The sequence below is a fragment of the Hippocampus bargibanti genome, linkage group LG22, assembly GCF_051943395.1.
Source record: "Hippocampus bargibanti isolate YZ-2025 linkage group LG22, ASM5194339v1, whole genome shotgun sequence".
In the NCBI taxonomy this organism is placed as follows: domain Eukaryota; kingdom Metazoa; phylum Chordata; class Actinopteri; order Syngnathiformes; family Syngnathidae; genus Hippocampus; species Hippocampus bargibanti.
The window spans coordinates 7,838,135-7,865,375 of record NC_142755.1 but is presented as its reverse complement, the minus strand read 5'-3'; the positions used below and the strand labels follow the sequence as shown (position 1 = coordinate 7,865,375).

General features: G+C 49.0%; 1 protein-coding gene across 1 annotated transcript; it reads right to left on the bottom strand.

Moving 5' to 3' along the window:
• Window positions 1-3,096: 3,096 nt before the first annotated feature.
• Window positions 3,097-26,901, bottom strand: lrp6 (low density lipoprotein receptor-related protein 6). Its single transcript, XM_088988614.1, has 23 exons — window positions 26,294-26,901; window positions 23,780-24,179; window positions 23,507-23,704; window positions 21,519-21,715; window positions 21,246-21,377; window positions 19,705-20,101; window positions 19,371-19,542; window positions 17,647-17,863; window positions 15,059-15,348; window positions 14,758-14,984; window positions 14,498-14,682; window positions 14,078-14,404; window positions 13,261-13,463; window positions 12,978-13,165; window positions 11,877-12,067; window positions 9,433-9,642; window positions 8,183-8,308; window positions 7,865-8,101; window positions 5,659-5,769; window positions 5,358-5,585; window positions 4,880-5,016; window positions 4,681-4,778; window positions 3,097-4,597 (listed from the first exon to the last, which is right to left on the bottom strand). Exons 1-23 carry the CDS (start codon window positions 26,346-26,348, stop codon window positions 4,276-4,278), a joined length of 4,848 nt encoding a protein of 1,615 aa, XP_088844740.1. The 5' UTR covers window positions 26,349-26,901; the 3' UTR covers window positions 3,097-4,275.
• Between the last annotated feature and the right edge of the window lie 340 nt (window positions 26,902-27,241).

The window sequence follows — 27,241 nt, the reverse complement described above, 5'->3', positions numbered from 1 at the left end:
CAACGACCATCACAAAGGTCAATAAAATGACTTTATTATACAATACAGTTTATTTCTTTAATTACAATCCAATAGCACATTTATTATACACAAAAATAAGGTATATGTTGTGTAGTTTTAAGGCTTATTTGGTAGAAAATTATGTTTTATGGGGACCTGGGAACGGATCATTCTCATTTGTAATGGTTTCCTATGGGAAATAAATGTTCGGCAGATGAACATTTCGCCTCACACACACTTTCTGGGAAGCAATTAAGTTCGTAAGCCGAGGTATCACTGTATTGATCTTTGTTTACAGAAAACTGAGTATAAGTGGGGGTGTTAAGAAACAGTTATTTTGTATATTCATTTTGTGCAATGCTTTAATATTCTTTTATGAAGACAAATGCGGATCTGGCAACCCAGCCACAACGCTACATCCAGTCCTTTGACAGCGATCAAAGTCGCAGACTTCTTGCGCAACGCCGAGAGAAGCGGTTGCTTTCTGCAAACATCCCACTTGTACGATTTAAACAAGAAGGACCATCTCGAGTCTTTATTCTCGCAAATGCATGGCGAAAGCGCTGAAGATCTCAACACTCCAACTCCTTCCTCCGGATCCCCCAACATTCCAAAAACATGCACGGCAGCTTAATGAAACACAGCGAATTGTCCCTCTCATTGTGAGCGCAAATAGCCGTGCGTCTTTGCCCATTACAATTGGCTCGCAACCAGTTCAAGGTGTCCCCCGCCTACTGTTGGGATGAGCTCCACAGCTTGCCTCGTGACCCCAATGAGAAGAAAATACATATTGATTTATATAGCGCTTTCACAACAGCTGAAGCTGTAACTAAGCGCTCAACGTGGACAGCTAGCATGTACAGCTAGCATGTACAGGGGGGAGATGTTTTCTAGCAATAACTCATTCACTGACATTCACAAATTTATTTGGGAATTGAAAATACGACGTAGAGCGCCATTGCCCAATTTTTTTTCTTGTTCGGTCGCCGATAAAACACTGGCTATGGCCTCTGGCAATGTTTTTTCTTTCCACATGGGGGCAGCATTTCCATTTTTCCATGTTAGCATTTTGTTCCAGCTTCAGCTGTTTTAAAGCCCTATATAAACCAATATGTAAGTATTGCATTGTATTTTGGACAGCCACCCTCATTTCAAGCTCATATAACTCCAGACCCATATGATTTAGGAAATAACCTTTTTTTTCTGATGAAAGAAGAGAGTCTTAAGGTTTCGTACGCTGTTTATGTAGTCCTGAAACTCAATATGCTGTGGATCCTGGAATATGTGTGAAATGACAAAAACGCTGGCACTGCAGTAGACACATTTTTGCAGCACATCTGGCAGTGAATGAGAAGTGAGAATTCTGAGACTATTTGAGATCAAAGTCAGAAGTCTGACTTGAAAGTAATAATTCGGAGAATAAAGTCAGAATCTTGCCAACCTTTTTTTTCCGTTGGCCCTCATCCTCTTCCCTGTAGGAGTGACAGAAGAGGGCGTCCAAGCTCCATATAAGGAATTTATCAGCCTGTGGAAACGGAGGTGGCCACAGGAAGTCGCCATTTTGTGCCTCTTTTTTGGGGGAGACAGTTCCCCCCAATGTTGCCTCATAATGGCACGGAATAAATTCTTTAATTGATTGCAAACATGTATGCTTTCCTCTTCAGAACTATTTGAATCATATTCATCACTGGATGTGTAACAAGAAGGAATCTTCTCCCAATCTGAAGCCATTGTTTTGATTCTCCAGCAATGCAAGACGTCTTGGCGTGTCATCACGAACTAGGGGCGGGACTTTCTGAAAATTTGCAGCTCATTTTTTTGCAGATTTTGGACACTTGAAGTCATTTTTATTGGTGTTTTGCATTTGACTAAAAATATCAGCCTGCGTGTTTTGGCTATTTTAGATGCTATAAAACGTTTTTCTGGTGTCAGTTGAAACACAAAAAAGTGCCGTCGGTTGTCCTTTAAGTAAAATGTTACTCACTTTATGTTGAGCAAAAGGAAGGTTAAGCTTCTGGTGCCAGTTGGACGGGCCAAAGTGGAGGATGAACAACAAAATGGTGGTCGGCACCGCAAGATTTGATGACGCGTCGGGAGAGAAAACTGCTTGAAGCAAAGAATGAACAAAAACAAAAACCGCCAACAGACTTTTGGACTCGACCGCACCTTTGGCGCAACGAGCGAGCGGCTCCCAAAACGGCCGCAGACCGACGGCTTCAGTTTTCACGCCCCACGGGGCACTCGGCGCATGCGACGACCTTCCTAGGGACTGCTGAGGTTGGTTGATGAACACGACATTGTCACGTTTTGTTTGTAGAAAAATAGGAATGGCAGCTTGACGAGGCTGCTGCTGCTGCTGCTGCTTGATATCATCCACGCCAGCAGTCCCCAACGACCAGGCCGCACAAATGAAAGACTAAAGCAACATACAGTACAGTGATACCTTGGCTTACGAAATTAATTGGTTCCCAGACAGAGTGTATAAGGCGAAAAATGTGTATCCCAAACATTAATTTCCCATAGGAAACCATTAAAATGAGAATAATCCGTTCCCAGGTCCCCACCAAACATCATTTTCTACTTTCTAATTTTCTAAGCCTTAAAAATACATAAACTATCCCTTATTTGATGTATAATAAATGTGTTATGGCATTGTAATTAAATAAATAAACTGTACTGTATAATAAAGTCATTTTATTGACCTTTGTGATGGTCGTTGGTGGCTTGATGGAACGGAGTGGCCGCTTTCCTCAGCATGAAACAATTGATGAGGAACGATTTCTTGTAAGCTTTGGCGGCTTTATGGTCAGAACTGCCTGCCTCACCCTGACGCATGACACTGTGAATCCCTGTACGACGCTTAAAATTCTCGAACCATCTGTGGCTAGCTTTGAAATCATCAATGGGTGACAAACTTCCAGGTTTCCTCTTGATGATACCCGAGTAAAGTTGCCATAATTTGACCTAGTTCCTCGTCAATTGTGTTCTGTTTAGCTGGCTTGATAGCTTTTTGCATCAAGTGTTTCAAAGAGCTCTGGGTTGCACATCTTGAAAGTTGCGATATTGCAACAGCGACAGATGCAGGCAGACACACTAGAAAGTGCATTAATAGCTGATTCTCTTGCTTGTCCTTTCTCTTCAAATTGATGGGATATTTTAACCTTGCAGTCTTTGAACTATTAATAAAGTTGAAACAAGTCCAAATTTCATTGTGTTATTTGCAGCTCTGTTTCTGTAAACCCCCCCCTCACTCCTGCGTTCTTGACCAATCACGCGAGGCTTTAACCGAAGACCGGGGGCGGGGAATAGAGGACAAAAAGATTAATTTCTCGTGAATTTAACGTTTGTAATCTGAAAAGTTCCTTAGCCAAGGCGTTCGTAAGCTGAGGTATCACTGTACTTCCCGTTTTGGATTATCAGTGGCCAAAACATATTTGTGTTCTTTTTAAAATATGTGCGGATTCTCAAAAAGGCAATTTGAAAGTTTCTTTGCAACGGGGGGAAAACAAACTGGGGAGAGAGGGCAAAGGTCAATTTCAGGAGGCCAACTTGAAATCTGATTTTTACCAACAGGGTTGATAATCAAGGCCGCTCGCTCTCTCATGTGTTCACCGAAGCCTCACAAACGGTTTTCTTAACAGGTCGAAGCGTCACTTGGGAGGAAATTGCTTGGGAGCGGAAGGGAAAAAAATAGGGTCAATGGTTCTTTTGCGCAAGGATGACAGCGTCGTCGTTACGCTTGTTTTGGTGTTGGCGTTCCAAAAGGTCGGTGGGGGCGGGGCAAGAAAAAGCGGTGTTGTCGCATCTGTCAGTCCACAGAGATAACGGGACTTGCATAAAGCAGTCTGGGGCAGAAAACGGCTTGGAGACCGCCGGTCCGTGGGCTACGTTCCCTGGCCCGGTGCTCAGGCACAAGTCGGCTGCTCCGATTGGGGTCACGTTTTGATTGGGGTCACGTGGGCGTGCGTGCGTGTGTGCGTGCGTGTGTTGTGTGTTGCGGGAGGCTGGAATGGCAAATGTTCCGTATTCGGCGTGGTGTCTGACCTTTAAGGCAACTTCTATGTGTGTGATTTGAATTAAAAAAAAAACAACAATCATCATTATAAATGTACAAATGTCTGAATACAAACCTCTATGACGTCATCATGTATAGAAAATATATAAATATGTTTTTCTCCTTTACAATGTACAAATGTTCCGCAGCAGCCGGCCCGGCGTTCCCATTTTTAACCTCATTTTATGCACAATGGCTATTTACATGGGGGGGGAGGGGCTTCAGGACGAGTCCGTGCAGGGCGAGGGCGGGGGCGGGTAGAGGTGGTGCGAGTAGCTGCGCTCGGTGTAGGGCGACGGCGGGCAGCTCTCGCAGTTCTCCTCGGCCGACAGGTATTGGCTGCGCGGCGTGGGCGGGGGCGGGAAAGGCTCAGAGTCGTAATTGAGGTCGCTGGCGTAGCCTTTGGCCGCCGCCGCGCGATTGCCGGCCGCCGACTTGAGCGGCGCCTGCGCGCGGCGGCCCGGCGTGTAATCGCTGTCGCACACGTCGGTGCTGCACGGCGTGGTGGGAGGGGCAAAGTGACGGTACGTGTACGGCCGGTAGCTGCGGGCGGGACCACAAGGGGACACTCGGGGCAACCGAACTCCACTGATTGACGGCCTTCAAACGGAACGGGGCGACCTTACCTGTAGGAGCGGTGCGTGGACGGGCTGTTGGACGAGTAGCCAAACTCCAGCGTGTACTGCGAGCGAACGGTGGCGGGAGACGGAGGCGGGTTCAGAATCTGATGGGAGGGGACGGGGGACGGCAAACGTGACGTTGGCACGCAGACGTTGTCCTTTGGGGTAAACGGCGAGCGAGTATAACCGCCGAGCGGGGCCTCACCGGAGGGAAGTAGGCGCCCTTGGTGCTGGACGAGCTGCTGGACGAAGCGCCGGTGATGTGGGCGCGGTCGTACGGCGGCCCGCTGCTGCCGCCCATGATGCTGAGCGAGCCGATGGCCGACTTGCCCCCGGACGCCACTATCGCAAACGGAAAGCCGTTATCATCATCATAAAAACAAGAAGAACACATTTCATTTCATAAGCTCCTTTCAAAACTCTCAAGGTCACTTTACCATCGCAGGATAAGTTTTTCTGTGGGTGAGCAGCGGCAGCCACACGCGCCAGCGTTCACTCAACCCAGAAGTAACTCAAATAGATAGAAAGCTAGCTAGCTAATAAATAGCTAATAGATATCAACAGCTAGCCAGCTAACAGCCAGCCGGCTAGATAGCCAGCTAGCTAATAGATAGTCAGACAGCCTAAAAAGCACAAATATCCGGTTCTTGGTTAGCATGTGCGCGGCGGCGCGGCCACCTCACCTGGCAGCGAGCCGGGCAGGGGAGCGGCGTGCGGCACGTATCCCAGCGGCACCAAGGACGGCCCGTGGACCGCAAAGTCGTTGGCGACCGTCTCGCTGTTGTCCTTCATCTGAGGGCACAGGACCCGCTGGCACACAAAGTAGACGGCGCCCACCAGGAAGAGCGCCATCACCACGCCCACGATGGAGCCCACCGTGTTGTTGGAAGGCGGCGGTTCCTCCGTGGAGTCTGCCGCGAGAGGCGCCGATCAGCGAGGGCCAGAAAACGGGGAGGGGCAAAGGTCAGGCGGCGAGCGTCTTACAGCAACCCATCTCATCGGAGTTGTCGGCGCAGTCCGTGTTGTCGTCGCACTTCTTGTCCTTGGCCACGCATTGGCCGTTGGCGCACGAGAACTGGTCCGCCGGGCAGCGCGCTGGCAGACAAAAGAGCGTGAGGCGTACGACCGCGCACAAAATGGCGTGACTCAGACTCAGGATGGTCGCGGATCGCCGTGCGGATGACGAGGACAGATGAGAAAAAACAAAAAGAAAAAAAAGAGTCTAAATGTCTATTCCCTCTCGTTCCCTCAGAATCTCTTGCTCGCTCCCTCCACCGTGAGAGAGTGACAGAGCCTTCAGCTGCTCTGCCCCCAAACTCTGGAACTCACTTCCTCCCAACGTTGGTAACATGGCTTCTCTTCCCACCTTCAAGTCCCATCTCAAAAGCCACCCATTTAAAATGTCACTTTCTGTGTAACTCTCTCTCTTGTTTCTATTTATAATTGTACTTTATTTATAGCATTCTATTTGTGATTGCATTTTATTTATTATAGTACCTGTGCTTGTCTGTCACTGTAAAGTGTCCTTGAGAGCTTTGAAAAGCGCTGAAAATGTAATATATTATTATTATTATTATTATTATTAGTTTGACCATTTCCCACACCTCTGAATGAATGTTCATTCTTCAATATGTACACATCATTGTATTGTCAGTTTAAAGATAATGTAGTATCATCGGATCTCGGATGTAAAAACAATGAAGTGTACAGATAAGCACAAAGTTTCAGAACAGTAAAAATCCTTGACAGTTTTTGATCCCAGCACTCTTGTCAATTTCACTCGCTGGATCTTCATCCTTCTTTTCGAACACTTTTGCCATCGTACACAAAGTCGCTTGCGCAATCTACCCATATCGCACGCGCCATGACCACCAGCTAACTGTAGAGTTACACGACTATGCTAAGGGGTTTGTGAAAACCGATGGGGAAAGCATGGCAAGGGCCAAACTCGATTTACCACTAATCCGATAGTGACATTATACAGCAAAACTTGCTTAGACAATTGAGTCATCTGCTGCAAATACGTTTTAAAGGACAACCGACGCCTGCGGACAAGTTGTGTCCTTATTTGTAAAATCACTTCAAATAACTTCTCCTGAGCGTATTTTACAAAGATTCCACCGCGTATAGCTAGATTTTACGTTTTAAGACTCGCGCTGAATAGCCAGGAAGTCTTGTTTTTGAATTGGTGACGATTCACGTCAGGAACGCCCCTGACCGAGAAAGCGACACACACTGCATTTTGGCTACTTTGATTGGTCTGAAAATGCCATGGTGAATCGTTGTGTGTTGAACCAAGACTACTATTTGATACTAGTTGACACAAATTCCCAGCAGACAAATCAGCCCAATTCCAATGCAGCTTGGGCGCCATCTTGTTCATTTTCTGGGTGCTACATTTCTGTCCAGACGCCTCAAAATGATACAGAACTTCTTTAATCGATTGCAAACATGTATGCTTTCCTCTTCAGAACTATTTGAATCATATTCATAACTGGATGAGTAACAAGAAAGCATCTTCTCCCAATCTGAAGCCATTGTTTTGATTCTGGAGCAAGGCAAGACGTCCTGGCATGAGGTCACGAACAAGGGGGGGCGGGACCTTCTGAAACTCACCATCTCTGAGGTCATTTTGAAGTCGTTTTAGCACACTTGAAGTCATTTTTATTGGTGTTTTGCATTTGACTAAAAATATCATCCTGTGTGTTTTGGCTATTTTAGATGCTATCAAACGTTTTTCTGATGTCATTTAGGAAACAAAAAAAAAGGTGTTGGTTGACCTTTAATGTTTATGTCGCAAAACGCAAATATTTACACTACTAGGGGCTCAAGTACAGATACAGGATATGATAGTCGTGCTTGTGCCAGCACTTAGATTCTAACGTGGGGTAGCCCCTTCCTCCCACACACACACACACACACACACACACACACACACACACACACACACACACACACACACACACACGCCAACCGAGACTCCGCGGAAGGCGGCAATTCAAACAACCCCCCCCTGAAATTTTCTCAACTGATTTGTGCTTTTCTCGAGAATGAATGCTCGTTTTGGTCTGCAAAAGTCGGCGGGATATCTGCCGATCGGCGGAAAATTGTCATCCCCGAAAGCCGCTAGTCGAGCCTCGGGGTTGGCGATCAAGGGCGATCAAGGGCGGGAGAGAGCGGCGAGGCTGACCTTCGCACTTGTTCTCGTCGGAGCGGTCCTGGCAGTTGACCTCGCCATTGCAGCGGAGGCCGACGTGGATGCACTGACGACTGTCGCACTGGAACTCGCTCTCCGAGCAAACCGGGCAGTCCTGCTCGTCGCTGTCGTCGTCGCACTCGGCGTAGCCGTCGCAGCGCCACGCTTGCGGGATGCAGTCCACCTCGCCCGAACGGCACGAGAAGTGCTCGGGGGAACACGTCGGGGGCTCTGAGGGGGCGGGCGACAGTCAGGGAGGTCAGGGAGTCAGGGAGGGGCGGGACGGGACGCGACGGCGACGCAAAACGTCACCTCCGCACGACAGCTCATCCTGCAGCAGCACCAAATGGACGGGACAGGAGCAGCGGGTGGTGCCGTCGCCTTTCACGATGCAGATGTGCGAACAGCCGCCGTTGTCCCACGTGCACGGGTGTTTTCCTGCACAAAATAAATGCCGTCACTCGGCTTTTTTGTCTTTTTAAACTTCACAGGCTTTTTAGTCACTCCACAAATTGGTTGGGGCAAAAAAGAAACAGCAAAAAGTAGCCCTTTAAAGGACAACCGACACCACACAAGTTGCGTCCGTAATTTGTAAAATCACGTCATTTTACAAAGATTCCACCGCTATAGTTTACGTTTTAAAACTCGCGCGGAATCTTCCGCAAGTCTTGTAGTTGATGACGATGCCGGAGTGATGTCGCTGAGGAAACCCTCCTGACCGAGAAAGCCACACACAGTGCATTTGCACACTTGACATTTTTATTTACTGTGCTTAGAATATCTTGTTTTTCTATTCTTTCAAATTGCTGCCGTGGACTGCAAATTTCCCCATTGTGGGACGAATAAAGCTTTTCTGATTCCGATTTTGGGTACTTTGTATCACCTGAAAACACCATCGTGTTTTGACCGTGAAATTCGAAGGAAAACGACAAATAACGCGATGGCGAATCGTTGCGTGTGGCCGCCAATTGCGGTAACACCATAAAGAAGGTGTAAGTTGACACAAATTCCCATCGGACAAAGCAGCCATTTTCGACGGACCAGAACAGTATAGCGTCAGCCGAGGAGCTCCCCGGAATCCCCGCTTGGATAACCGCTGTCATCCCCTCAGCCTGACAATGGGGAGAAAGTTGCTTCCAGCGGTGAAAGAGAGCAATCGTCAAAATAGTGGAGCCCTTCAGCTGGAAGGAGGAGCTAAGCGGAGTTAGCGATGGATAACCGCCGTCACTCATACGCAAGTTCGGAACTCTTCATTTTGAAAGTTTAAACAACGTTTTGCACGCGCAACCATTAAACAATGTGCATTGATGTTGACATCTTCTTATTTGTTATTCATGTCCTTATATGCCACATGTCACCCAAGTTGATGCTACATTGCTTATTCGCGGAGCTTCTTATGTCGTGTCCGTCAGCTGTTTCGTTGCTTTGCTTACGCGGCTCGGCAACGTTTTTCTGATGTGAGTTAGGAAACAAAAACCGGTGTCGGTTGTCCTTTCATTGGAATAAATGGCGGCTCGAGTGATAGGTGGCTTTTCCAGCCCGAAAGCGGTGAGCCGCCTCACCGTAGTCCCGCATGTCCAGCTCGCGCACGGCGTGGATGTCGCTGAGGTAGGCCACGCGCGCTTGGATCTTGGTTCGGCCTTCGCGCGTGCTCTTGTCGATGCGCTCGATCATCTGCTGCTGCTTGTCAATCCAGTACAGGTGCTTGCCGAACACGGTCAAGCCCACCGGCTGCAAGATGTTGGAGTCGGCGATCACCACGCGATTGGCGCCTGAGGAGGGAGGAGGCGGGGACAAGGGCGGGGCCCAAACAAAAACAAAAAACAAGGCGGTCGGGAACTTGGCCAACAAAACGGGTGAGGAACTGAGGAGGGGAAGGGGGGCGGGCGGGAGGAGCGGGACGGGACACACGTTAGCTCGCCGCCGAGCAATGCCGCGCTGCCCCTCGGGGCTTTACTCGCAATCAAGCGCCGATACGCCACCGTTGGCCCACATTTCCCAGCGGCGGGGTCATTTGTTAGCTGCCGTGCTAAGCGTGGAGCTCCATCATCAGCAAAAACAACGCCCACCGCCCCCGAAGCCCGCCAGACTCGTCATCTTATCTCATTTTCTTCTCAATATCTCATTGAGCTTTCAGATCGGGGTCAAGCAGGGTCATTCTTTAACCGTTTCCCCGGCAACGGCCAACGCAGGCTGGGCTCATCCAATTCAAATTCCGGAGCCCTGCTGTAATCTAGACACAGTGATACCTCAGCTCACGAACAGAATCGGTGTGTGTGAGGTGAAAAGTTCGTCTTCCGAACATTCATTTCGCATAAGAAACCATTAAAATGAAAATAATGTGTTCCCGGGTCCTCATAAAACGTAATTTTATACTAAATAAGCCTTAAAACTATACAAAACACACCTTATTTTATGTATGATAAATGTGATATTGTATTGCAATTAAATTGAACATTGCGTAATTTCTACCTGTAGCCAATTTCTATAGCGGCATCCTTTTTTAACGGTGAAGATTCTTCAACAAGGAAAACAACCAATCAAAATGAAAATATACAGTAAAGTCTCGTTATATCGATATCGGATATATCGATACATATATCGATAGTCCCGGTTATATCGATATTGTTTCGGACTCCCTTGAATATCGATATAACGAGACTTTACTGTATGTACATTAATAGTATAAAAGAAAGTGATCAACAGTGAGTTTCCCTATTTTGGATTTATAATTGTGAACTACCTTTGTGGTGTCATGTATTAGCTATCTAGCTGGCTAGAGAGCTATCTATTAGTTATGTAGCTAGCTATTTAGCTAGCTATCTAACTTATCCTGTGACTGTAAAGTGACCTTGAGAGTTTTGAAAGGCGCTTGTATAAATAAAATGTATTATTATTATTGTTATTATTATTAGCTATCTATTAGCTAGCTAGCTTTCAATCTATTTGAGTTACTTCCGGGTTGAGTGAACGCTGGTGCGTGTAGCTGCCGCTGCTCACCCACTGCAAAATCGTGACTGTAAAGTGACCTTGAGAGTACTGAAAGGTGCTTATGAATGAAATGCATTATTATTAGCTATCTATTTACTACCTAGCTAGCTTTCTATCAATTTGAGTTACTTCCGGGTTGAGTGAACGCTGACGCGTAAGGCTGCTGCTGCTCACCCACTGCAAAACTTATCCTGTGACTGTAAAGTGACCTTGAGACTTTTGAAAGGCGCTTATGAATGAAATGTCTTATTATTAAAGAAATAAATTGTACAGTATAATAAAGTTGTTTTATTTACCTTTGTGACAGTACTTGATGGCTTGAAGTTGCCGTGCTTTCTCGGCGATCATACCCTCACTCACACTGTCCCCTGCTAGCTGCTTTTTCAACCTCTTTTATTGCCTGAGACCATTGCTTAGACAACAGAAAGCCACCCTTCGCCACGCGTAGCAATGGCCGACTTAGCATATCGGTATTGGGACGCTAAGTCACACAAACGTACACCTCCTTGGTGTTTTTCGATGATCTCCCTCTTCTGCTCGACCCTCATTTTCTTTTGTGTCCTCTTCGGCTTAACACTGGCCTGTGGCGGGGTCTTTTTTTGGTCCCATAACAGTAAAATTACTCCACTTGATAACAAACCACATCTGCACTCAAAGAAGGTGGGTGTGGAAAACTAGTCCGCCAGCCACCGTGGCACCGTGTGGTTTGGTTCATCCGCCAAAAACTAGTTTGTTAGCCAAGACTATATGCACGCGAATTTAAAGTTCGCGAGCTAAAAAGTTTGTGAGCTAAAGCGTTGGAAAGCCGAGGTATCACTGTACTCTGAAAAGTCTGCGTTTCTCCCTTTGAACATTTGGGTGAAACACGTGCAGTGCATAAATGCTCCGCTTGGGGTGCACTAAAACATCGGCAAATGCCGCAATAGTTGGTGTTTAGCCGGGAAATTTGGAAGCAAGCGGGCAAGATGGCCATCGGCCCCGCCCGTCTTGACCCCCCTACGCGGCCGGCCGTTACCTGACAGGTCGCTGCTCTCGATGCGGCGCAGGTCCGAGTCTACCCAGAAGAGCTTGGCCACCTCGTTGTCCACGGCCAGCGCCACGGGCTTGCCAAGCCCGCTGAAGAAGAGGACCTCGCGCTCCGTCCCGTCCAACGCCGCCCGCTCGATGGTGGGCGAGCGCTCCAGCAGGTTGGTGAAGTACATGTACCTGCGCCCGCAAATCAGGCCAAAAATCAAATACGGACGTCGTGAGGTGAATTTGTCGCTTCAGTGCTACATTTGGGATGGATTGTATTGTATTGTATTGTAAGTCAAACACTGAACGGGGAAGTCGAAATGTTGGAATGTTGGAGGCAGCATCAAAAACTTGCATCTGCGCAACCGCAGGCAGAAGAGCGGCCGGCCGGACTGGCCCGAAGCAAAGGCTACAATTACCATTGCAAACAAACCAGTTGGCGGGCCCGAGACGGAGGAAGCACAAAAGAAACAGTCGCGAGGGGCGGGAGGAAGGACCCCAGCAACAAAAAAAAAAAATGTTTTTTTTTGCTCGTTTCCCGGCAGCAAGCGGTCACGGAGAGAGCTTTCCATCGGTAAATCTTGAAATGGGGGCCGCTAGGTCGCTAGGTTTGTGCCGCCGCCGATTCTGAGGCAACGCCATTTAACAAAGAAAGCTCGGCTATCACCAAAGTAAACAACCGCCACCGACGGGAAGGCCAACTCGGGAGCTCATACGGCATCAATCGCTCCCTCCCGCCCAGAATAAGAAGAAGAAGAATACATTTCATTTCTAAGCGCCTTTCAAAACTCTCACGGTCACTTTACAGTCACAAGATAAGTTTTTCTGTGGGTGAGCAGCGGCAGCGACACGCGCCAGCGTTCACTCAACCCGGAAATAACTCAAATAGACAGAAAGCTAGCTAAATAGCTAATAGACATCTAGCTCGAGCTAATAGATTTAAATGCAAGTACATTTAATATTAATAATAATAAGTTTCATGGATAAGCGTCTTTCAAACTTTCAAGGTGACAGGATAGGTTTTTCTGCGGGTGAGCAGCGGCAGCTCCACGCCGAAGTAGCGTATTTATATTTCCGACCTAAAGAAGAACAGTTGACTCACCCTCTCTCGGGGTTGACCACGATGGCGCGCGGCTTGTCGTGGGGCCCCCTCAGGACCACGCCCACGCGGCCGCCATCGGTGCGCGTGACGTTGATGACGTTGGTGACCTCGCTGGTCCAGTAGATGAAGCGGCTGTAGATGTCAATGCTCAGGTCGTACAGCTGCGGGCCCGACACCACCGTCGTGCTCTGGCGCAAACACGGACGGACGAGGAGGCGAGACGCAAGTTTGACGGAAGCTCGACGACAGCGCGCCCCCCAAACCCCCCGTTTGCGGAAGCCACCTGGTTGCCGTCCTCCTGAGCGCGGCGCACCACGTTCTGCTTGGAGTCCACCCAGTAGAGCTGCTTGTCCAGCGGGTCGTAGTCCAGGGCGCGCACGTTCCTCAGGTTGTGGATGGGCAGGATGATGTCGGGACTCTGCTGCTCATCCATCACCATGCGGTTGATGGCCGTCTTCTGGCTGAACAGCAGGAAGGACGTGGGCGCTGCAAGGAAAACAAATCACATGGATTACTAGTAGGAGAAGTAGTAGTAGTAGTAGTAGTAGTAGTAGTATTCCAAAATTCAACATTCAGCTTGTAGTAGACGTGCACACTCCACCATAACGTCCCTGATCCACTGCTGAAAAGGACGCTTTGATCCTCTCCTCTTTCATCTAGAACTGCTTCATGTCACAAAGAGGGTACAGCAAGTGCTGAAGAATTAATGATTCTCTGTGTCTTTGTGTTGTCATATTATTTGTTCTTTTCTTTTTTTTTAACTTTGTTACTTCCGGGTTGAGTGAATGCTGGCGCGTGTGGCTGCCGCTGCTCACCCGCAGAAAAAATATCCTGTGACTGTAAAGTGACCATGAGAGTTTTGAAAGGTGCTTAGAAATGAAATGTATTCTTATTCTTATAATTATTATAATACTGGAATAGCCACAAAGGGGGGGGGGGGGGGGACATTGCTTCAATGCCGGGTAATTTGGAAGGCACGGGAGAAATGGTCACGTCTTCTTCTTATTATTATTTACGTAGAGCCGGCCGACCCGCCGGGTGGCTCACGCACGGCAAGGGTGCCGACCCCGGCCCCCGTCCCCCGTCCCGCGTCTCCTCACCGTTGCAGGTTTTGTTGTCGTAGGACAGCGAGAAGTGGGCGGGGCAAGCACACACAAAGTCGCCGACGGGCACTGCCAGGCACAGGTGCGAGCAGTGGCCGTTGGTGGAGGCGCAGGCGTTCCAGCCGCCCTGGCGGGAAGAGTGGAAGACCAGGATGTCCATCACGTAGTCCAGGTGGCCCTGGATGACGGTGCGGTTCTGCCCGCTCGTCTTGTTAGCCCGCTCGATGCTGCGCTGGCTCCAGTCCGTCCAGTAGATGTAGTCCTGGTACTGGGTCAGGCCGAAGGGGTGCGGGAGGTCCTCGGCGATCACCTCGCGGTCCCGACCTGGACCCGCGCGGAAGAAGCCACGGGCTCGAGGACTCGGATTTTTTTTCAGCCCGGGTCGAGCCAGGTCGGCGGCCCGCGAGCGACCTTTACCCAGCATGTCGGCCGACTCGATGAGCGTGGTGTCCAGGTCGGTCCAGTACAGGCGGCGCTCGGCGTAGTCGATGGTGAGCCCGTTGGCCCGGCCCACGTCGGCCACCAGGGTGAGGCGAGCCGTGCCGTCCATCGCCGCCCGGTCGATCTTGGGCTTGCCGCCCCACTCGGTCCAGTACATGTAACTGAGGAGAAAGAAGGGGCGGGTTTCGCCGCGTTCCGTCGGAACGCGGCGAAACCCGGCCGGCGCCGCGGCTCACCCTTGGGCCGGGTCCAGCGCCAGCGCCCTGGGACTGTCCAGATCCTTCCAGACCAGGACCTGCCGATGCTGGCCGTCCAGTTTGGCCACCTCGATGCGGTTGGTGCCCGTGTCGGCCCAGTAGAGGTTCTTCCCCAACCAGTCCACCGCCATGCCCTCGGGGTAGTCCAGGCCGAACTCCACCACGTGCTCCAGGGCGCTGCCGTTCATGAAGGCCCGGCTGATGGTCTGCGGGGGGAAAGGCGCCGCCCTCTTAGATGGGGCGGGGCGCCGCCGAGAGGCGCCGCGCGGCCAAGGCCCACCTTGAGGGTGATGTCGGTCCAGTAAATCCTGTTGTCGGTGACGTCAAAGTCCAGGGCGGAGGCCTCCTTGACGCCGGTCAGCGGGATGGCCACGTTGTTGTTGTTGGTCTCCAGCGAGATGCGGCGGATGTCGGTGTGGCGCGAGAAGAGCAGGAAGGCCTCGGGCACGATGCACGTGCGCATGTCGGCGATCAGCTCCAGGCCGATGGGGCAGGCGCACTGCCGACCCCGCGGCTTGAACAGACACAGGTGGCTGCAGCCGCCGTTGTTCTCCGCGCAGGCGTTGCTGCCTGCCAAAAGCCAAAGGAGGTCACGGATCGGCGCAAGACAACAAGCCCACACACTTTTGGAGAGAACATTTCTTTGCACGGCCACTCCGGAGGTGACCGGGAAATAGAAACCGCTGCTGGCGGCTAGCTGGACTGAAAGAAATGAAAGAAAAGGAGATCACGCGCACAGATTTTGGAAATGGCAAAAGTTATTGGGAACAAGTTTGGAGAGAACTGAAGATAATTGGCGAGGAAATACCAAAGAGCGACTTGGTGACGTACCTAGCTCACCGAAATCAAGAAAACGTGCAAACAAGACGAGATGAGTACTTGAGAAAAGTGCTGCTGATACCAAGCAAGAAAGCCATAACAACTAAATGGAATAAGAATACGAATAAGACGAATAAGAAGAATCCATCTCATTTCTAAGTGCCTTTCAAAACTCTCAAGGACACTTTACAGTAACAGGATATTTTTTCTGTGGGTGAGTAGCGGCAGCCACACGCGCCAGCGTTCACTCAACCTGGAAGTAACATAAAATGATCATCATTACACAACAATAACAATAACAATAACAATAATGCATTTAATTCCTAAGTGCCTTTCAAAACTCCCAAGGACAGGACACCCCAGTTACGGGATAGGAACTTTTTTTTGTGTGCGGATGAGCAGCGGCAGCCATTCGCGCCAGCGTTCGCTCCGCCCGGAAGTAACACAGCAGCAAAGTTATGAAAGGAAGAGGAAAGGAAAGAAAGAAGTAGAAAAACAAAAGACAGGAGCTGCTGGAAAGGCAGCCACTCTGGCGGCGCCATTTTGAAATGCTACATGTATCTGAGGTATAATACTATACATCCTAATTCATATAGCACTTTCACAACAGCTGCAGCTTAAACAAAGCGCTTCACGTAATAGTCAACACAAAGCAAGCTAAGTCATGAAACTGACCCACCAACAAAGAACAAATGGATCGGAATAGTAGAATATAGTAGATATTTGACTTGGATAGATTCACACACATATTGAGGGGAGGGAAGTTTAAAACAAGATGGGAAACATGGAATGAACATAAAAAAAAACAATCAAACGAACGACACCACAAATCAGAGTCAAGATAGCTCACGAGTAAAAATCCAAAATAGGGGAAACTTGTCACTATTGATCACCTTTTTTTCCTCTCTGTATTGTTATTTTTGCTTATAGGTGGATTGGTTGTTTTCCTTGTTGAATAATTTGCACAGTTGCAAGAGGACGTTCTTATACAAATTGGTCACAAGGCATTCTGTATTCAAATGTTCAATTTCAAATGGTCTTAAAGGACAACCGACGTCTCCGGACAAGTTGTGTCCATCATTTGTAAAATGGCTTCAAATGACTTCTGCTGAGCGGATTTTAATAAGACTCCACTGTATTTTAAAGTGATATTTTACGTTTTAAGACTCGCGCTGAATATTCAGGAAGTCTTGTTTTTGAGTTGGTGACGAGTCCGCACGTGACGCCACTAAAGGAACGCCCCTGACCAAAAAAAAAACACATTGTAGCAGTCCTTCCATCATGTCAATATATTTTGCTGTATTGTTTGGTCTGAAAACCTCGTGTTGCACCCAAAGGCCGCCAGAAGAGGGTGTCCAAGCTCCATGTAAGGAATTTATCAGTCCGTGGAAACGGAGGTGGCCATTTTGTGCCTCTTTTCTGGTGATCCCTTTCTCCCCAATGTTGCCTCAAAATGGCACGGAATAAATTCTTTAATCGATTGCAAACATTTATGCTTTCCTCTTTAGAACTATTTGAATCATATTCATAACTGGATGAGTAACAAGAAAGCATCTTCTCCCAATCTGAAGCCATTGTTTGGATTCTAGAGCAAGGCAAGACGTCCTGGCGTGACGTCACAAACAAGGGGGCGGGACCTTCTGAAACTCGCCATCTCCGAGGTCATTTTGAAGTAGTTTTGGGACATGTTAAGTCATTTTTATTGGTGTTTTGCATTTGAATAAAAATATCAGCCGGCGTGTTTTGTGTATTTTAGATGCTATAAAACGTTTTTCTGATGTCACTTAGGAAACAAACAAATGGTGTCGGTTGTCCTTTAAATTTTATAAAAATAGTAAAGATGCAATTGACCAAAAAAAAGAACAAAACACAGAGGAGGGGGGGGGGGGGGGGGAAATCACTGGTTAGCTTGGGGCCCGCCAGGAAGTCAGCATCGGCCATCGTGTCAAGTGGGCCAAACCCTCAAACAAAAGCGATAAACGCAGCTGGGCAATTCACAAAAACAATGTATCAACTCGGAGAAAAAGTGGACGCGAAGGGCGCACTCACCGAAGGCCTCGCGGACGTAGGCGGCCTTGAGGCCCATCAGGTCGGGCAACTGCTCGATGATCACCTCCCGCTCGGCCGTGTGCTTGTGGACTCGCTCGATGCTGCGGCGTTGCCAATCCGTCCAATAGATGAAGTCACCCAGCAGCGTGAAGCCGAAAATGTGGGGCAGCTTGTCCTCCACCAGCACTCGCCTCGACGTTCCATCCATGTTCATCACCTGCTCCCCCCACGCAGAGCCACGTGGCGTCAAATTATTTCACCGGCAAACCGTCATGAAAATAAGCGCAATTTCCATTGGCAGATTCAGGGATGACAAATGAAAAAAAAGTCAGAAAAAAAGTGGGGGGGCGCACATGCATATATATATATATATACACACACACACGCTCACACACACAATTAATTTAATGCGATTTCAACAAAATGTCAGAATGTATTAATGAAAATAACTTTGTGATAATACTCACAATTAATATGAATGGTTTTCTATTACTCATGATTGGTAAAAATCCAGCCAAACTATCGGAACATGCGCAAGGTTCCCGCTAGCTAGCCTGCACACTGCTCATTAGCTTGCACGCTTGCTTTCTGCTGCCTCTCACAGAAGTACAGTAAAGTCTGGTTATATCGATATGGGTTATATGGATAGTACTGCTTATTACGATACTATTTCTATGAACGCAAGGAGAAGATGTACATGCCGCAGGATGGGATATATCGATAGTCCGGTTATATCGATATTTTTTCCGACTCCCGAGAATATCGATATAACGAGACTTTACTGTATATTGATGCTAACGTTAGCATTGAGCTTGTCATAGTGCCACTGATATTCGAGCGTTTCATCCATGCTATTGTTTCATTGCAAATTAGAAGCTGTTCTCTCCACAAAGGCGAATCCTACTGACCATTCAAGTTGATTTGTTTTTACTCGTCCGCCTATTCAAAAGGGGGCGTTTACCTATTTCGACACCCAATCAAGATCATCCAATCACAATGGCGCTTTCCGCCAACATGAGCCGAAACAGGAAATGAACAGTGAAAAAGTGAGAATACATATTTCATTTTATCTGGTCAATTTTGGCCTAAAATCCGCCGATCTGCGGAAAATTCTCATCCCTGCAGATTCAATTTGGTTCCATTCAACACTAGCAGCTGGACGATACCGAGCGAGCCCCCCATTTGGATTGCGAAGGGCGTCGAGCCGCGCGCAAAAGGCACGGCCGTCCGTCTTGGGTAGCCATCCCCGCGGCCATAAATATAGACGGAACGTTCCGTGGCGGGCCAAAAGGTTTGACCGCAGAGTGGCCATGTTTCACATTCCGCTTCTATTCTAAACCGAGATGACCGCAGCTGCAGCGCGGCTGCAATCGCAACCAGATGTGGGAGCTGGCCACCGAGGGAAAGGAAAGGAAGAAAAAACAGGGAGGGGGCGCGGGAGGAAGGGAGGGAGGGAAGGAGGCCCCGGCAAGCGTGAGGAGGAGTGCTGCCCCTCCTCTCCCCCGCAGGAAATCCACAAAAAAACAGTTTAGCCAAGGGCACCCGAGCAGCAATTTTAACGGACGCTCAAATGAAATTAAATGTATAAAATGTATTCTTATTTATGATCATGATGGGAATGGCAAATCTGTAGCACGCTGCTATCAAAGCTCTCGGGGCGTGGAAAGAAATCCCCCCCCCCCACTAGAAAAAAAAGAGGAATGAGGCAAACAAGCGCGGCTCACCTCGATCATGTCGGTCTTGGCGTCCCCCCAGTAGATCTTGCGCTCATCGTAGTCCAGCGCCAGGCCGTTGGGCCAGCCCAGCGAAGTGTTGACCAGCACCAGCCGCTCGGTCCCGTCCAGGTCGGCGCGCTCAATCTTGGGCACCTCGCCCCAGTCCGTCCAGTACATGTACCTAAAGTCAAAGTTAGCTTATTGTCAACTCTGCTAATATGCACGACATACGGCGCAGATGAAATGAGCGTCCTCTCGGACCCGCCGTGCAAGGCACTCATGATGACTTTGACAAACATAATAAACACGAAAACCCAAAGGACCAAATTAAGAGATTTCTTACCCGGCGACGGGGTCCAGGACAATGGCCCGGGGCTCGTCCAGGTCCTCGGAGACCAAGATCTTGCGCATCGTGCCGTTGAGGCGGGTGACCTCGATTCGGTCGGTGCCCGTGTCGGTCCAGTAGAGGTTGCGGGCGATCCAATCCACGGCGATGCCGTCGGGGTGGTTGACCTGGGAGGTGACCACGAACTGCGCGTCGCCGCCGTCGGGCAGCGAGCGGCGGATAGCCTTCACGTCGTCATCCGTCCAGTAGATGTAGCCGTCCACCGGGTCGTAGTCGATGGCGATGGCGTGGCGGATGTCGTCCACCTGCAGGATGATGGCGGTGAAGTCGGGAGTGTCCAGCGAGATGCGGCGCAGGTCCGTCCGGCGAGCCAGCAGCAGCACCCGCGTCGCGCCTGCCGCGCCCACAAAAAACAACAAAAGTCAACCAAAAAATGCCACACGTCGAGCACAAAGGGGTAAAAATGCCCGATTGCGGCATACAGGAGCCATTTGGCGCTCATTTCTTGCGGCTGGAAAGCTCACTCTGTCGGCCACCTGACAAATGCGAGCCAACATCACCGCAAAAGACAGAAATTAATCAACAAATGCACAAATGGATGGAATCAAATACAGTTATACCTCAGCTTACAAACTTAATTGGTTCCCAGAAAGTGTGTGTAAGGCCAAAAGTTCATCTGCCAAACATTTGTTTACCATAAGAAACCATTAAAAAGTAGAATAATCCGTTCCCAGATCCACATAAAACATACTTTTCTACAAAATAAGCCTTAAAACTACACAAAATATACCTTATTTTTGCGTATAATAAATGTGCTATTGCATTGTAATTAAAGAAATAAACTGTACTATATAATAAAGTCGTTTTATTGACCTTTGTCATGGTCGTTGACGTTGTTGTCTTGATGATATCCGAGTGAAGTTGCCGTGCTTTCTTGGTGATAATACCCTCACTCACTGTCCCCTGCTAGGTGCTTTTCGTTAATCCATATCAACAGAAGTTTGTCAACCTCTTCTATTGCCTGAGACCGTTGCTTAGACAACATGGAAACACCCTTAGCCACACGTAGCAATGGTCGAGTTAGCATCCTGGCAATGGGACGCTAAGTCACACAAACGCACACCTCGTTCGTGGTTTTCGATGATCTTCTGTTCGACCGTAATTTTCTTTTATGTCTTTTTAGGCTTCACACTAGGCTGAGGTGGGGTCTTTTTCGCTCCCATAATAGCAAAAGTATTCCACACAATAACAAACCACGTCTGCACTCTTGTTTGGTTCGTCCGCCGAAAACTAGTTCGTATGCCAAGATGATATTCTCGCAAATTTAATGTTCGTAAGGAGAAAAGTTGATGAGCTAAAGCGTTGGTAAGCCGAGGTATTCCATCAATTTCACCAAAATGCTAAATCCCCGACACTTGTCTAGAGGAAAGAAGGAATTGCCAAAACGCCGGCGGCGGGCCCGCCCTAATCTTTCCTCTCTTTGCAAAACGAGCGGACAAGCGCGATGAATGGCTGGCGAGCGGCGCGCATGCACTGACCGTCACGGCAGGTCTTGTTGTCGTGCAGCAGCTGCACTCCGGTCGGGCAGGCGCAGCGGAAGTAGGGCGTGGTGGGCGACAGCAGGCACAGGTGAGAGCAGCCGCCATTGTTCAACGAGCATGGCGTGCTCACTGAAATCAGTCACAAACAGATCAAGAGTTCAGGCCACAGAAATCACTCCCAAAATAAGCACACACACACACGGTGGAAAAATTCTCATCCCTGAAAGTGGACATTCCACAAAGACGGCGAGTGGACAAGCGCAGACTCACTCTGGGTTTGCCGCTTGGCACTGAAGACGTGGATGTCCATGGGCGAGAAAATGTCCGAATGCACAACGCGCTGCCGGGCGCCGTCGTGCTTGGAGCAGGAGTGGATGGAGTGCGTATTCCAGTCGGTCCAGAAAAGCGTGTCCTCAAAGAGGGTGAGGGCAAACGGGTGAGGCAGCTCCCCCCTCACCACCACTTCCCTGGGGAACAAAAACAACACGCAGGGATAAGAATGACAAATGAGAAAAAAATGTCTGAAAAAAAAGGGTGGGGGGGGGTGCACATGCACATATAATAATAATAATAATACATTTAATTTATAAGCGCCTTTCAAAACTCTCAAGGTCACTTTACAGTGACAGGGTAAGTTTTTCTGTGTGTGAGAAAGCTATAAAAAATAGAAAGAAAGCTAGCTAGCTAATAGATAGCCAGCTTGCTAGCTAATAGCTAGCTAGCTAGTGAGAGCTAATATATACTGTTTTTATAGTTTAGTATTATTTTTTATTAGTAGTGTTATCAGCAGTTCCTGTCTTTTGTTTTTCTACTTCTTTCTTTCCTTTCCTCTTCCTTTCATAACGTTGCTGCTGTGTTACGTCCGCTGCTCACCCACACAAAAAAAAAAAAATCCAGTGACTGTAAAACACCGGTGTCAAAGCCAAGGTCCGCGGGCCAAATCCGGCCCACCACATCATTTTTTTCGGCCCGCGAAAGCAAATCAAACTTGTTAAATTCCATGATGATTGCTAAAATCTGAGCCAAAATTTCATATTTTTGGATGTCAACCACAATAAAAGTCATTATTCTTGACTTCAGATTTGAAAACGAGTTATTCATTAATTTGCCGTGTGCTCTATATGTAATATTTGAAGGGATTTAAACATTCTAATGGGTTCCCCAAATTCAGAACGGCCCTTGAGAGGAAACCAGAACTACAATGTGGCCCGCGGCAAAAAAATGACTGTAAAGTGTCCTTGAGTTTTGAAAGGCGCTAAGAAATTAAATGTATTATTATTATGAACTATCGCAATAAAGGTCAACTTGCCGTGTACATATGCTAGGTTACTGCTAGCTAGCCTGCACACTGCTCATTAGCTTGCATTCTGCTACCAGTAGTATATTGATGCTAACGTTAGCATGAGGCTTGTCATCGCGCATTCCACTGACATTCGACTGTTTCATCGATGGTATCGTTTCATTGTAAATTACAATCTATCAAATTGGAATCTGTTCTTGCCACAAAGGCCAATCAACCTTTTTTTTTTTACTCGTCCGCTTATTCAAAAGGGGGCGTTTACCTGTTTTGACATCAACGGCACCTCATCCAGATCATCCAATCAAAATTGCACTTTCCGCCAACACATGCCGAAACAGGAAATAAACAGCTAAAAAGCATATATTTAGTTTTATCTGGTGATTTGGTCTGAAAAAGTGGGAAATTCTCATCCCTGAACACGTTTGGCATCTCACCGCCAGCAAAGAAAAAAAGCAGGTGACCCAAAAAGCGCCTAAATTGCTGACGGGGAGGGGGGGGGGGTGTCGGTGCTCGGGTAATAATAATAATAATAATAATAAATAATAATAATAATAATCCATTTCATTTATAAGCGCCTTTCAAAACTCTCAAGGTCACTTGACAGTCACAGGAGAAGTTTTTCAGTGGGTGAACAGCGGCAGCCACACGCGCCAGCGTTCACTCAACCTGGAAATAACTCAAATAGATCAAAAGCTAGCTAGGTCGCGAATCGACAGCCAACAGATACCCAGCTAGCCAGCTAGCTAATCTAGTAGCTATCTAACCTGGATAGCTAGCTAGCCAGATACCTCATTTTACGAACTTAATTGGTTCCCAGAAAGTGTGTGTACGGCAAAAGGTTTGTCTTCCAAACATCAATTTCCCATTGGAAACCATTAAAATGAGAATAATCCGTTCCCAGGTCCCCATAAAACATCATTTTCTACGGAATAAGCCTTCAAACTAGGCAAAACGCTACCTGTTGGTGCCGTCCAGATGGCAGCGGTGGATGAAGCTGTGCTTGGCGTCGGCCCAGTAAAGTCGGAGCTGCTCATAGTCCAGCGTGAGTCCGTTGGGCCAGTAGATGTCACGCTCGACGATAACGGAGCGATTTGTCCCGTCCATGCCCGCCCGCTCGATCTTGGGGATCTCGCCCCAGTCCGTCCAATACATGAATCTGCCGGCACAAAGGAAGGGCATTCAAGCGTGTTAAGGGGGCGGCGGGCAGCGGCGACGGGCAGCGGCGACCAACCCTCTGGCGGGATCTAAGGCGATGGCCCTGGGCTGGTCTAGCTCCTGCCAGAAGAGAACCTTCCTCAGGCTTCCGTCCAGCTCCGACACTTCGATGCGATTGGTCTCCGAGTCAGTCCAGTAGAGCTTGGCGGCCAGCCAGTCGCAGGCCAGCCCGTCGGGGGAGGCCAGGCCGGGCACCACCGTGTGGACGGCGCCGCCCCCGCCCCCCCGCTCCAAGACGGTGCGTTTGATGGCCTCCTCGCTCACGTCGCTCCAGTAGATTAGCCCCCGCGAGAAGACGTAGTCCACCGCCGCCGCGTCCTCCAGGCCGCCGACCACCACGCTGGCGTTGGCGCGCTCGCGCGAGGTGTCCACCAGCCGCAGGTCCCGACGGTTGGCATACAGCAGCAGTGGCTCGCCTGGGTCAGACACGCACACACACGCAACAGCGCATCCGTCACCTCTGGTGACACCATGACGAAAAAGTTACGCACCTTTTGGTGCATTCCAAAAGCAAACAATGTGGTCAAAAGCAGCCCGATGAATAAAAGCCAAAGACGGCGATAAGAAGCCAAGCGTAGCACAAAGTGCGCTTGTGGAAAAACAAAAACAAGACATTGGAAACGGAAGCAGCGCCAACAATCGCAATGTGGCCTTCTGAGAGCAAAGTGGCAAACGCAAAGTTGGGCTGCTTGCGAGTGAAAAGGGGATTAAAGGACAACCGACACCTCCGGCCGCTCAAATTGCGTCCATCATTTGTCAAATCACTTCAAATGACTTCTACTGAGCGCATTTTACAAAGATTCCACCGCATAGAGCTATCTCTATTTTACTTTTTAAAACTCGCGCTGAATATTAGGGAAGTCTTGTTTTCGAGTTGATGACGATGCCAGAAGTGACGTCGCTGAGGGAACGCCCCTGACCGAGAAAGCCACACACAGTGCATTTTGGGTATTTTTTTTCATCTGAAAACGCCATGTTGATGACGAAATTAGAAGGAAAACGACAAATAACGCGAGGGTGAATCGTTGTGTGGCAGCCAATTGCGGTAAGACGCATAAAGAAGGTGTACGTTGACACAAATTCCCAGCGGACAAACAGCCATTTCCAACGGACCAGAGCCAAAGGACAACGAGGAGCTAACCGGAGTTAGCGATGGATAACTCCTCTCGAGGCTGATCATCCAGCTCGTAAATTATTTTGTTGAATGTATGTAAGTAAAATGGAGCTCTTCCAAGCCAAAGAAGATGACATTCTTCAGGAAGGGGACCGAGTCGAAAGGACGCTTCCATGACAGTCAAACCTGCTACGTATTGTAACGCCCCTCAGCGTGACATGCACAACACAAGTACCGGACGTTACGGTATTATTCCGAGTCAGTTTTTTCTTTGAATCGAACACGAATGCTTTTCTAGACCCCGTGATTACATTCGAAATAACTGGATGAGTAACAAGAAAGGATATTTTTCCAAATCTGAGCTTTCAGAAGGCATTGTTTTGATTCTGGAGCAGGGCAGTTTGAGAAGGAGTATCCTGACGACACGGTTTTGAGCTCATTAGTGGCAGTTTTGGGACACTTTAAGTCATTTCTATTGGTGTTTTGCGTTTGACTAAAAATATCAGCCTGCGTCTTTTGGGTATGATAGATGCTATAAAGCGATGTCAGTTCGGAAACAAAAAAATAGTGTGGGTTGTCCTTTAAGTCAGAACGCTCCCACCCGAGGGCTGGTCACTTTCCTCCTCAAAATGCTCCCGCGCATGAATGACACCTGAGTGGTCAGATGAACATGGCATGGGATTCAAGGGGCTCAAAACAATGTTTACTGAGCCAATCCGCAAAAGAGGCCTGAAAAACAATCCACATCTGCTCTTTTTGTCAGGATGGAGAGGACGACCCGCAAACAATTCACCAAACGTTGATCCGCAACTACGTATTTGGATTCACGGTTGAGAGATGTTCAAACGGTGGCTATTTCAGCACTTAATCGATTGTCTCCAATTTGTGTCCACACACATTTCCAAAGAGACGTTTGCAAACATTTGTCTCAATGTTTTTTTTTTTGTTTTTGTTTGCCGATGGGCTAAATTATGTTAGCAAACCAAGGGACTGGACCGGACGATCGTCAACTTGCATGTAATTCACAAAACGAACAATCGACCAGGCTTGTTGTGTTTTGAGTCGCTTGTTTTTCGGCAACTCTGGTGGATGAAAGAAAAGTTGCCGAAGTGAAAAGAGAGTAAAACACCGAAGAGTGCGGAGGGGGAGGGGGGCAGGTTGGAACAGAGCAGCGCAGTCTTGTCGACATTATTTTCCAGCTAATTTGGCCAAAGTGCACATTATCCCCGCTAGCATAGCCTGGTCCAACGAGGCTATGCTATGCTAGGCTAGGCTAGCGCGTCGTCTCGTTTCTTGACAAAGTAGGAGAAGGCGCGAGCGAGCGCTCGGGCCGCCAACTCCACACGAGCGCCCGCGGCCCCGCGCGGCCCCCTCGCGAGTATTTTGCGGCCGACTCGAGCCGAGGAGCTCACCCACCTCGGAGCAAGGGACAAAAGGTGCTCAATAAAAGCGTCCGCAGCACCGCAGCCATGCCGCTGACGTTCGGCCGCTTCTTCCTCGTCCTTTGTCGGGTTGCGCTCGCGCTGCCCGCCGCCTCTCGTTGCTCGTCAGCGGCCAGCGAGGAAAAACATCGCGCTCCCCAGCGAGCGAGCGGGCGACGCGTCTCCGCCTCGCGCTCAACCTCGACCGCGGCCTCCGCCCGCCCTTCCTTGGGTGACTGCTCCCTCGCCCGGCCTCGCGCAAGTGCTTTAAGCGGCGGCGGGGGCGCTCGGGCATTCCATCTCTCGGCGAGCGTCGTAGCGTTGCGGCCTTCGTCGCGGGGCTCGGGCTTGTTGTCTGTCGGCTTGTTTGCTACCGAGCGCGACGCAGCGACTCTCCTCGGGAAGCCGGAGCACGCCAGCACATTGTCCCGCGGCTCGGCCTCCGCCGTATCCGTGCGCCGCGCCCCCCCTTTATTGTCCGAAGACCGAACGCCTCTAAGCCCAACCAAAGCAACTGATCGCCATCGACGCCGAACCGCGCGCCAAACAGCCTCGCGTCGATGGCGAAATGAGAACCAAACCCGAGCGAGACGGGAGAAAGGAGAAAGGAAGCCGCCGCACAAGCAAACGCACTCACATTCCAGGGGGACTACTTTCTCTGCCGTTTGGATCGCTGCTAACTTTCAACACCCCCCCCCCCTCTCACACACACACACACACGCATATATTCGTGCAGCAAAGCGCCTGACCACTATTCGTGTCAACGTTTACCATTTTAACGCGAAGGTACGTCCTACTAATTCAATCGAATAAAGTTTGTGTAAATAAACAATATCACACAATTTCACCCTTAATGAAGCCTCTCCCCACATACACTTCAACCTACTTCATCTTGATATTTTATCGTCAAATCTAACCGGTTGCACAATTTTCCTCCTTTGCG